At 39.3% G+C, this 12,372-nt stretch overlaps 1 protein-coding gene across 1 annotated transcript; it reads left to right on the forward strand.

Moving 5' to 3' along the window:
- Positions 1 to 1,013: 1,013 nt before the first annotated feature.
- On the forward strand, positions 1,014 to 5,902 carry LOC140933443 (dicarboxylate carrier UCP2-like). The gene is made up of 3 exons (XM_073383001.1): positions 1,014 to 1,412; positions 3,251 to 3,954; positions 5,179 to 5,902. Exons 1-3 carry the CDS (start codon positions 1,290 to 1,292, stop codon positions 5,279 to 5,281), a joined length of 930 nt encoding a protein of 309 aa, XP_073239102.1. The 5' UTR covers positions 1,014 to 1,289; the 3' UTR covers positions 5,282 to 5,902.
- Positions 5,903 to 12,372: the final 6,470 nt, after the last annotated feature.

Raw genomic sequence — 12,372 nt, forward strand, 5'->3', positions numbered from 1 at the left:
ATAAGACATACGAATCTACTGGCTGTTTTTTATTTTCATTTGACACAAATTTTGGAAATATTCAGGTTAGAGGTTCCAATCTAAAAATTTTTCCAAACCTCCAAATACGCATTGATTTAGTGTTGGCAGGTCTGTTTTAGTTTGTTACTGCGGTGTTGAGTGTTTCGGAGAATCCATTAGTTTAAATTAATATTATACTGTAATCCACATCGGGATAAAAAAGAGACAATAAATGTAAATTTCTTCCCCTTTTGTGCCATGTGCTAAAAATTGTATTCCCCCCCCCCCCCCCCACCCCCTATACCCATTTTCAATTTCATTTTAAAATTTCCCCCCTCCCCGCTTCAGTCTTAACACTACCACCACCCCAGCCGTGCCGGAAGAATCTCGTACGTAGCGCGCGTGGTGGCTTTAATAGGAAAGGTGAAAGGAAAATTCGGAATTTCTTTGGAATTTCGTCTTTAATCCCCAGCATGGGCTCCTGTCCCCAGGTTTATTACTTTTAGCTTAGATGTCTTGAAATCAAATTTGCACTGAATTTTAGGACGTAATGCGTTCATATATTTTGATCAATATTTTCTTTCGACCGTCAACGGAATCATGAGAAAAATCGCACGTCAAACCACAAAATGCTGACGCTCATTTCCGTTGAAACCCGTTTGTCAACCTGCAGAACCCTGTTACACTCGCTGTAACCGTGACGACCCTTCCAAAAATTTCGTAACATCCGCACCTCCAAACACACCCCTTCGATTAACCAATAGCCAACTAGAAAGGTCTTGCATGTATACGCACCAAGCCTTTTTTGTCTCATCACGCAACATTTCTCCCAACAGAAAACTGAACTTTGCCCTTTTGAAAATAAAAAATGCACCTTTTTTCCCATTCGTCAGTTTTGACTAAAAAAGGACAGACCAATTTCGTCTGTAAACAATAGCCTTCCCGGAAAAAAGGTAGAAAACAGGAAAAGCAGAACAAAAAATCAAATGCAATCAATATGTGAGTAAGGCTACAAGTGCCAATCATAATATAACACTGCGTCACGCACTCGTTTCTTTCCGTGTCGGATTCCGTGTCATACGGTAGTTGCTCAACAGGGTAATTGAGCAAGGCCAGGAAGTGCGATTAAAACTTGATTCGACGGCTAAAACGGTAAAATTGAAGAAGGGAATATTTGCAACGTGGTCAGTTTTCACACTTTGCTTCGTTCAAGGTTCAGTTTGCGTGTCGTGAACCAGTTCCCGAGCACAAAGCTTCTCCCCTGTTGATAGCAAGCAGCACAGTCGGAAATGCATACTAAACCGGGGCAGAAAGAACCGTCTCTACTTGTGAAGTTTGTAAGCGCTGGATTAGCCGCATCTGTGGCAGAGGCTGCTACTATTCCGATAGACACGGCGAAAGTTCGACTTCAGGTAAGCTGGTCTTTAACCGCAAGTGGATGTTTGGTTGTTCAGCCAAGGTCAGCCAACGTGTACAATGATCATTTTTGCATCTTACCTGTTCATGACGTTTTAAGAGAACAGCCAACACTACAGCCCCTAGATTTGTAACTTAATCTATCCTCGAAACGCTTTGCTTCTATCTACACGGGAATTACTTCCAGTACATTTACGTTATGGAATACCTAAATTTATAGCTCGCGAGAGTATTCAGATCCAAAACAGTTTTTAACCCTGTGGAAATAATTTATAGCAGCTTAATTCTAGTATATAGCATTTCCACTATATCGTTAGATATAAGACGCATGTATCGTCAACGAGACAGGTCTAAAGTTGGTATTGTAAATAAGTCTTGCAATTTTCTGACGGTATAATGAAATATTTACCTCGGACCAGTGAATCGTGTGACGTGTAACGTAGTGAAATGTTTGCATGTTTCTTTTTTCTGGTTTCGTTTCATCATGTCTAATGCAAAACATGTTTGAATACTGCGATCATTAACTCGCGAATTGATTTACGAGGGGACCTTGATTGGTTGGTTGGTCAGTTCTTTAGTTGGTCGACTCTTGTAAACTTGATTAAAATCAGGACTGAATCGAATTGTGAAGCAATGATTGTCCCGGAACTAAACATTGTGTCACCATGTACAGAGATAGTTAGCAAAGTCTGTGACTTTCTTAGTCTTGGAATGGAGTGGATTCGAGTCTTAATTTAGAAAGGGTAAACTCGTGACCCTCACAAGTGGCCCTTTTATTCAGTCCTCATTTCTTATATTGATTCAAGAAACAGTTTATCTTATGAAATCATGCCTTACAAAAACTTTTGCTCAAGAACCTTGGGAAGACACAGCTACCCTGAACTGATTTGAGTAACCCCCACCCCACTCAACACCTTATAAAGTGGCATTATTCAAAGAGATAGGATAAAACCTTTAATAAATGATTTACAAGTCAGTTCCTAAAGCTCTTTGATTTGTTAACTGCCTTGTTTTGCAAACCTGCCCACTCAAGGGTTTAGAACTGGATCATGAGAAAAGGCATAGGCAGCTATCAAGCAGTCTAGGAAAAGACCTAGTATCAAATTTTATTCTCCAGTGTGACGGAAAACCATAACCAATGGTTTTGAGTGCAAAATTTCAAATTTTGGCTCAACTTCTAGTGTTAGTCCACTTCCTTCCTACCTGCCCCTAGTGGGGATACACTATTGTAACAGTAATATTTGAATAACAGCTCCCCCAAAAGTCTGTTGGCCATCTGTCAGTAGACTGTCGACTGACAGTTGACTGACAGATGAGCAACAGCTCTCTGACAGTCAACTGAAAGATTTAAACCAACCCTAGGTTACGAACTTATGCATCAGTCAATTCCAGCTGTGCCCCTAGGCAACGCAAAATTTGCAAATGCGCCACCCCTGGGACTGACAAGGCAGGCAAATGCCCCGCAGTAGCCGGGGGGGGGGGGGGGGTTGGGTGGGCTGGGCACAGCTGGAACTGACTGGAACTGACTGATGCATTAAGCTGTGAAACTGTGCAACAATTTCGATGACCGTTTGTCGGCCATCTGTTTGTCATCTGTTGGATGACTGTAGGTGGTTTGTCAACCGACTGTTGGTTGACAGTCGGCCAACAGAGGGCCGACATTTGTTTTTGGCAGCTGTTCTTTAATTTTACCCTTTGATTATAACAGTTTTTATACACTAGTTTAGTCATTTTTAGGTAGAGCAGGCGACTATTAGTGGATTTCCACTGATTGAAACTCTTTTTTCTGTGATACTCATCCTTTTATTATGAAAATACTTTCGTTTTTTTATAGATTCAAGGTGAAAATGCTGTTATGGCAAATGTATCAAGTGGTGTTTCAACTGGCAATCCCAGTGTAAAATACCGTGGAATGATAGGTTCCATGGTAACAGTGGCAAAAACAGATGGTGTTCGCTCCCTGTACAAAGGACTTGTACCAGGAATTCATCGACAACTCTGCTTTGCTAGCATTAGGATAGGACTTTATGACAAAGTTAAAAAATTTTATGGAGATGAGGACATAAACAACCCAAAAGTTATAAAGAAGATTCTGGCTAGTTTTACAACAGGTGTCTTTGCAGTATCACTAGCTCAGCCAACAGAAGTAGCTAAAGTGAGATTTCAAGCTAGTGCCTCCAGATTTGGATCAAGTAAGGCCTTAGATGCTTACAAGTCAATTTACAAAAATGAAGGGCTACGTGGAATGTGGAAAGGCGCCTTCGCAAATATGGCACGGCTCTCCACTGTGAATGCCTCAGAGCTTGTTGTGTATGACATGGTGAAAGGTTTCTTTCTGAGAAAAAATCTCATGGCTGATGAGATGCCGCTGCATTTTGTATCTGCCTTTGGGGCTGGCTTCGCTACCACTGTGATAGCTTCCCCTGTTGATGTGGTGAAGACTCGCTACATGAACTCACCACCAAATACATACAAGAGTGCCATCCACTGTGCTTATATGCTGTTGAAACACAATGGTCCTCTGGCTTATTACAAAGGGTAAATCACCATTGTTATTGTATTCATTCGCTTGTTTAATCACGAATCCATATATTAAAATGTCAACAAGAAACAAGCAGGAGAATGTAACAGCCACCTATCCACAATAGCCATTTTATTTTTTTCCAGTGGTTTGTCCATACAATTTCACTCTCATTTTACTTTTTTTTTCCTTTTCTTTCCCTTTGTTTGTTTTTATTTATTGAACAGTGGGGAGACTTCAGAGATCTCGACCTCCTGCCTCCTGCAACTTGCATTCCCGGCTCCTACTTCTTTTTTCCTGGTTAATTCCTCCCTTTAGCCCTTACTCAATTGCAAAATATGAAGCGGTTTAGCATAATTTCCCCTATTTCTGTTTCTTCTCACCCTTTTGCAATTCCCATCTCCCATCCTTTCATGTCCATCCTCCTGTACCCCATATATAGCTGTCAAAATCCCTCTTGCCTCGTGGCCCTTAATCTTAATGACAGCTATATGTAGAAAACCCTCAGTGACAAGGATCAGAACACCAACTAATTAGTGCCAATTATAATCTGTATATAAATACATACATGCCAACTCTCCCGGATTATCCGGGAGTCTCCCGGATACAACACCAATCTCCCAGTCTCCCGTACGGGTCACTTTATCTCCCGGATAAAATCATCTTTTGAGCTTTTCTGTGCCTTAATTTGAAATTTAGCCCATTTTTAGCTCAAAACTTGAATTTTTCTTATTCGTAACTGTAGTACGGTTTCTGAGGCATTTTACACCTATTTAGTCACTGACAAAGATTATTTCTGGCATCAAAACGATGGTCGCGAATTTGGATAGTATCTACTTCATGTAAGACTTGATAATTATAATGTCCTAAATTTCCGGGGTAGGGGGCTAGTGAAAAACAGAGAGTCTCCAGATTTAAAATCTTTAGAGGTTGGCATCTCTGTAAATATTACTTTGAAATATAATGTCTTGCTCCAAGAGCCATTATTATGCAAAACCAGTGCTTGCTGCAGGTTTCCCCTATAGTAATAATATTCAATGTCTTAAAACAGTAATGTGCCCGTCATCCTCATCTTAAAAGTTATTGGTATTACTACTGAAAATATTATTACTCATGAGTACATTATTATATACCTTTTTAATAGTTTTCAGTTGAAAAGTTACAGTATTGCATTACTGTAACTAACACTGTAGTTTAATTCTACACTGACTAATAGTACTGTTCTGTGTTTTCATTTTCAGGTTCACCCCAAATTTCATGAGGCTGGGAGCTTGGAATATTGTTATGTTCATGTGCTTTGAACAATTTAAAAGATTTTTTAGCTCATTTTCTTCAGAAGATTGAGGTTTATAATCATTCTTGTTAGGATATTCATGGGAATTTTCAATTGGATTCTATTTAATAATTATTATTATCTGTGTATGTCAATATAGGTATTACTATAGGTAATTCTTTTAAGTTTAGAAGGTACACTGTGGGGTGTTACCTGATATACTTAAAAATTAAAATGGAAGAGGAATCATTCACCTTGAAAGGTTCAAACTATGTCTGGCTATACTAGTCAATTTAAGATGGATTTAACTATCCATAACAGTGTATCTTATTATCGATTTTGTTAAGAAGTTCTTTCAATTGATCTTTAGAATCAATGATTGAAGATTTAGTGTAGGATTAGGGCTGTTAACAGACTAAGATACCTTGAATTTAGTAGAGCTAGCTGTGAGTTAATCACTCAAACAATCATTAAGTAATGTAAATAACAAACACATACATGCCCATGGGTGCATAGTAATTGATTGTGTCCGAGAACTAAGTAAGCTTACTTAAGTTGATCTGTACACAAGTTCTCATTTTAGTGAAAACCTTTGGGACTCCACAAGTAGACTTACAACATTTCAGACCTGGCAGCTCTAGATGTTAATCTGGGGTGTTCACCCTGCAAAAAAATGTCTAAACAAACAGCTATTTTTAGGGACCGGTCATTATTTATGTGGGGGGGTGGGGGGGATTTTTTTTGTTTTAGCATGAAAGAAAAAACGTGACCCACCCCTTTAAGCCCATTAGTTAATTCTTGACCCACCCCCATATAACTTTATATAAGAGGTGACCCACTCCCAACCCCCTTCAATCTATACCTCTATAAGGAGTTCCTGTTCACTGAACGAAATCAGCATATCTTGTGGACCAGTGTCCTACCCTGCGGCCACTTCTTGTTGATGTGCCTTCTTGTATTGTTACAGTATAACTGTCATCATCTGATTCACTTTTGCTTTCACTTACATCACACAAAACAAGGTCATTGTCACTGTCACTCTCATCACTGTCCTCACCAACACTGTTACACTGACGCTTGAAGGAAATGTAGATTGATTCACTTGATTTTGTCGATTTTCTTTCCGTTATTGCTAAGTTTATTATGCTCAATGTATTTGTCCAACTCGGGGGCTTTCAGAGTGTCAAGCTCCCCCTTCTCTACAAGTGTTTTCCAGTCATAGCAATGTACATCTTTTAAGGCTCGAACTTGCTTTTCTTTTCTTCGCTCTTGCTTACGGATCTCATTGACACTTAGGTTGGATACCTACATGTGACATCCAGTTGTGTTATATTTTATGTCCAGCATTGCATTAGAATTTATTTAGATCTTCCACATGAATTGTAGTGTGATTCTTTACAAAACACACAGTGACCCACCCCCAATCATTGTGAAATTCTCTTTTGGCCCACCCCTTTTCTCTAAAAAATAAGGCCTGGCCCACCCCATGATTTTTCCCCCCCACCCCCCCACATAAATAATGACCGGTCCCTTACCTTTCTTAATTTCATCAGTATCTTTCATAAAAATCGGCTATCGATCGGTTTGGACAACATCAGTCTTAACCTGAATCTGTATTAATATTAAATTATTATTAACATTTTTATTATAGATCGTTAAATCCCACGTACATTCCCATTTTCCATTACTCCCCATTTATATAAGGTTGCTATATATTATGAATAATTAAGGAATTAATAAAACCTGTAGGTTTCAATCAAAGTATTGTATTTTTCATAGGTTAAATAAGCTTAACATTGCTTGCAAAATTTTACCAAAACAAACAACGGCAGTATTGGCAATAATTATTATAAGATACTTCTTTTCTTTAGGAGTGGCAATATTACAATATCATTAATGCAATAAACTTAAGCAGGTCGAATTGTGTTTGTGTTGTATTTGAGAACAAACGAAGTTATGTCAAAACAGAAAAAGGCTCAAACTTAGGACGAAAGCTTTTAAGCTTAAGTTCAAGTTTAATTACATTTTAACAAAACTCACCTCACCTGAAATACACTGCGCTTGTTACTGAGTCACCAAAAACTTATTTATGAAAAACACGTGTTCATTTAAAAATGTAAAATAAAAATTTTCCTTTTCTGACTCGAAATCGGCGGGGTCTGGTTTTCCCAGCAAGAAAATGTTCTAGAGTAGTTTTTCAAAACACTGGGCGTTTCCCGCTTCCTGCTGAAAGCTTCACGCGGTAATCAATGATTTTCGCGCTATTTGTCAAATTTCCGCGCTCCTCGTTCAGTTTTCGAAGATCGACGCTACGCTCCGATGTCGAATGTCGGATTTTCAAAGCTTCGGATTTTGGTTTTCAATTGACGTCACCAAATTCGAACTAAAGAATTATCGATCCCCCTGGCTTTTTAATTTCATGAAGTATTAGAGAAGCTAAAAACTTCTATTTTTACAAATTTTCACTTCGAAGGGTTTCTTTGTTTTGTGAGGTCCTGACAGGGTAAACTCCGACAAGTGCCATGGCCCAAAAAGTAGCGACAGCGTGTAAAATGAAATCGCGACAAGAGACAATCTCCCTCGGCCAAATTGCGACAGTGACAGCAAACCCGACAATAAGCGACAAGCATTTATAAACACCGACACCATCCCCCCCTCCCCCTCTCAACCCCCTGGCAGGGCCTCTTTTGTGATAGAGTACGCTTGAATTTCTAACCGCATTCATGTGGCGGCCGAGAGAGCTATTTGTCATGTAGGTTAAAAAAAGTAACTTATTTTGGGGACAGTCCTTACTTTGAGTAAGTTCTTCAAGGGATAAATTCACGCTTTCATTGCAAAACTGGTAACAGATGTTTCTGGTGGTTTCTGGCAGCCATGTTGGTGCCTCTCAGAGGGACACCAACATGGCGTCTCCATAGAAAGTTCTGGCTATACATTTAGGTAAAACATTCTCCGAATATTTCGCACACGAAAAATTGCACCAGCCTGAATCTTGGTGAGGGTCTTTGAAAATACACCTCCTTTTATTTCCCAGATTCTGGAGTAATCTATTGCACGTTTTTTTTTGTTGTTGTTCTTTCGATAACGTGACAGTGAAAACCAGCAATTGGCGCTGCAAGCTTCCGTACCTGGGAGCTTGTTGTGCAAGTCTAGTCCCAGGTGGTTCTAAGCGTAATATAAAGAGGTTGTACTGGAAATAAAACTGAAATAACAAGACTCCAAGTACCAATAGTACTTGTATACCGGTGAATACTGGTGTTGTTCTTTGCCTTTCTGTGGTCTTCTTATGAAGTTTCGGTGTGATTTGATCTACTATAACATCATCTGAGGAAAATCAGCTATCTCTAGCTTGTACTATACTTACTTGAGCTAACCAGTTTCAGTCTTGATATTCTGCAGTGATACGTTGATTTTGCAACGATATTATCTTTTGGAAGCACAGACGTCCAGGCCTTACAGCCTTATACATCCCACACGGGATATAGCCCTGTCCTGCCGCTGGACAGGGTATGGTTTTTTACCTCTCTGTCCTAAACAGGGTATATAATCTCGTGTGAGTCTGCCCTAAACAGGGTATGCAGGCGCGGATCCACACCGGTTTTCACCGTTTAACAGAAATTGTACAGAAATCGGTCACATTTTTCCAAGTTGAAATCCTGTCTGAATGACTCGGAAACCCTGGAAAGGGGATTTTAAGGTCAAGATCCAAAAAACTTCCTGAGGGCGCCCGCCCCCGGAACCGGCTAGAAGCTTGCGCTTTTGGCGCTCGTTTAGGAAATCGGTCAGTATTTATCCTAGGTCCGCGCCTTGTGGTATGTAATTTACTGTCTGTCAACAGGGTATTGCCTGCACGATTGATTTGATTTGTTAGATGAATTTTGTTTGTACTCCAAGTATACAAAAGCAATGACTATAACGTGCATTTTCTCTATTGCAGTTGCCGATAAATGGCGTTAACAAAAGACGGCGTGCATTTTGAGGGTGTTTTCCTAAAATTGAGGGTTTTTATTTAAGGATTTTTTGTCCCAGACAGTTTTAGGGTTTCAAACCCTCAGCGGCTCACCCTTACCCAAATATTCCCTCTCCCGGGATGGAGTCATTTTCATTCTGTATTCAGTTTCACACTTCTAGAGGTATGGATTAGTAGTTTGCTAGTCTAGCGATAATTCCTAGAATTTGAGAACTCTCCAGTACAAACTAACATGGCAGGAGCAAGAACAATTCAATCAAAATTTGTCCCAGACAAGAGGAAAATGTTATTTCATTATCAGCACACGTTTTCAAAGCACTTTATGCGCGTCGGCGGAAACTTATAGACCGCGATAAACAAAGGAGGTAGGGGATCCGGCCTTAGCTGACAAATATGTTTTTCACCTGTCGTTAAAAGCAAGTTAGTATGTGGTCTTAAAACGCGTTCAGACTTTTAATTTTGTATACCCAATAAAACCATTATTCCCGCTTCAAAGAACGGAAAACTAAATTGTCATTTGAATAGTTCAGTTCACTCGTTTCATTTACCGGATTTTTGTTTTTCGGCTTCCTGCTTTTGATTACAGAGGCCGAGCAGCTTAATTTCTTGACAGTATGCAAATTTTTGGAAGTTTGCATCTATAACTGAACTGATGTGTAATTACCTCGGATTTGGCCTGTGATTCCTGAAAGAGGATTGACCGTAGAGAAAGTTTTATTATGTTGATCAATATTATTGGTAAATCTCATGTTCGGCCAATATCTCACTCATCTTTTAATTGTGAACCGAAATTCTTAAACTTAACTCTCAGCTGGTCGGTTAAATAAATTAACCGCACTAATCTTCTCTGAAGGCAAAGAATCGCACCAGTTGAATATACTAACTGAGCAACCTTGAACAAAGCATAATTTCAAGTTCGCAATCAAGTACCCATTGCTCAAGCTGATTTTCTTTTGTATGAATTACTCCATGCATATAGCAGGGGCACCCAACGACAATTTTCGGAAAAATATGTGTTCGGAAGACGATTTGAGATCTAGAATTTTCGGAACATTTGCAGTAAAATTTTTTGCTTGCCTGCCTCTCCTAGGATTTTCGAACATCTAAAAACTACCATAGTTGCCCATTTTTAACGGATTTTTACCCTTAAAAGGTCACCTATAACTTTCGGGAGCCTTTTTTCTAGCTGAAATTTTCGAAAAGGTAAGTTTTGATCCCTATAATTTTCGGATCACTAGACTTTCAGCTAGGAAATCCGAACAGATGAAAAAATATTTTAGGGGATAAAAATATGCCTATATCTACCGTTTAAATACTAAAATACGTTTAACAATGCTATGTTTAAGTGGTTTTGAACTGTATTCTCGTTGGGTGCCCCTGATATAGCCTGTTGGTATAATCTGTAAGCTTTTAAGCTGACCAGAGGGTCCTGGCTGAATAATAGCCTACTGCCGTAAAAGTTTCTTGCTCTCTAAGGGGCTTGGTTGGGGACAATAAGTAATCAAAGTGCAGATCAAGATGGAATAGTGAGGCCTCTCTTGAGCGAATGTATTGTGCTTACTCCTTTCCACTTCGTACGTTCTTCGGTGAAAGGTCGGAGCACAAAGATCTTCGTTTATCCACGGTACCTTTCACGGCCAGTGCATTGCGGCTGTACATTAATGGTTGACTGAGTGAGACTCCGAACAGACTGTACGAATTGCCTGGATCGTTCAAAGCACTCTTTGGCCTTTGTGTTGCTGTCAAAACTGCATTCAAACTGCCGCAATCTTTTTCAGTGTGAGTCTCTTTTACGTACAGCGTAATTTCTCTTTCATGCTTTTTTCGGACCTTCAAATCTTCAGCAAATATATTTGTATGCAAGGACGGCGTTTTTAAATTGTCCTTTTCCATTTTGCTTGAGCCGCTAATGTCGCTGTACACATCATACCTACTCAGCTTGATTTCTTCTTTAGCGGCTATCCTTCCTCCCGAAAGTGCTTTGTCGTCATCTAGTGAACTCATTTTGTGATGTAGATTTATATTTTGCACTAGTCTGTTGCTGACCAGATAAAGCGAACCCAAAGTCACAAGCCGGCCGGGTAGTTTTAGTGTGCGAAACTAAACATGAACAGCTTCGTTGAAGTTTTGCACTGTGCATTAGCGCTTAACGTTATCGCAAGATCCTGAAAACAATTCGCAACAAGAAGAAAAAAAGCGTAGCAGCTGCTGTCAGCGGAAATCATAAATTTCCAGTGTTACTTATACCTCTTGCAGGCTTCCAAGGTTTCAGTTTGCAGGAATAAAATTGCGCAATTCCAGTTTCGAAAGCTTTCCCTTGCAAAAAGATTACTATCCTGAACCTTACCACAGACTGTTTGTTTATCTTGAAACCCTATTTTCTAAACAAGGCGAGGTGGTATTGTTTTTAAATCAACAAAAGAAAATAGAAATCAGATTCAGCTGGCCTGTTATAAGGACGATAGTGACGTCACATGACAGGTGCTAAACAAAATATGTCTTTTCGTGGGCGAGAGTGTGTTTTGTTAAATTACTGTCGATGACACAATAAAATTTTCTTTTCTTTGGCTGGACCAGTGCCGTCATTTAGTAAAATTCTAGAAGCAGTATATCCTATTGAAAATCCAGTATTCTGATTGGCTGACGCGCTCTCTATCTATATATCAGTTATGGATATCATCCAGTATCTGTCAAAAAGTACTCGATAAAATCATAGCGCTTAAATATTTTGCAATAGAATACTTAAAACCATCCAGTCATTTTACTTAAATTAAACAATCAGACGATCAACTCTTGATTTCTAAATTATTGCATTTCACAGACCCATCAAAACTTCGAATTATTCGATTCTTCTAGGATCAAATTACCATGCACTCACAAGAAGACAGTAAAATTTAAAAAATGGCAAGTGATCGAAACCAAAAGTGAATTTAAGTTGCAAAAATTAAGACCGTATTTAGCCGTTTAAACTATTCCATGCCGTCCTGTTGCCCCACTGCCCAAGTTTTACTGCAGTGCCTGCAAAAATCACTACTTCATAACTCACACAGGGGCATTTGACGGGTAAAATCCATCCCAAATTCAGTACTAAACTAAGGAATGCCAGAAATTGCAGCCGTGGCATATTTTGATTACGAACCTATACACTAAAATTACAAATTCGATCAACGCAGAGCAACAGTACGAAACTAC

The sequence above is a fragment of the Porites lutea genome, chromosome 4 (assembly GCF_958299795.1).
Source record: "Porites lutea chromosome 4, jaPorLute2.1, whole genome shotgun sequence".
Classification (NCBI taxonomy): Eukaryota; Metazoa; Cnidaria; class Anthozoa; order Scleractinia; family Poritidae; genus Porites; species Porites lutea.

What these genes read in the sequence shown, in the direction of transcription:
- LOC140933443 (XM_073383001.1), top strand. Translation starts at nt 1,290, where the DNA reads ATGCATACTAAACCGGGGCAGAAAGAACCGTCTCTACTTGTGAAGTTT. An exon ending in CGGCGAAAGTTCGACTTCAG is followed by an intron (nt 1,413 to 3,250) that starts GTAAGCTGGTCT and finishes GTTTTTTTATAG; the next exon opens with ATTCAAGGTGAAAATGCTGT. An exon ending in CCTCTGGCTTATTACAAAGG is followed by an intron (nt 3,955 to 5,178) that starts GTAAATCACCAT and finishes TTTCATTTTCAG; the next exon opens with GTTCACCCCAAATTTCATGA.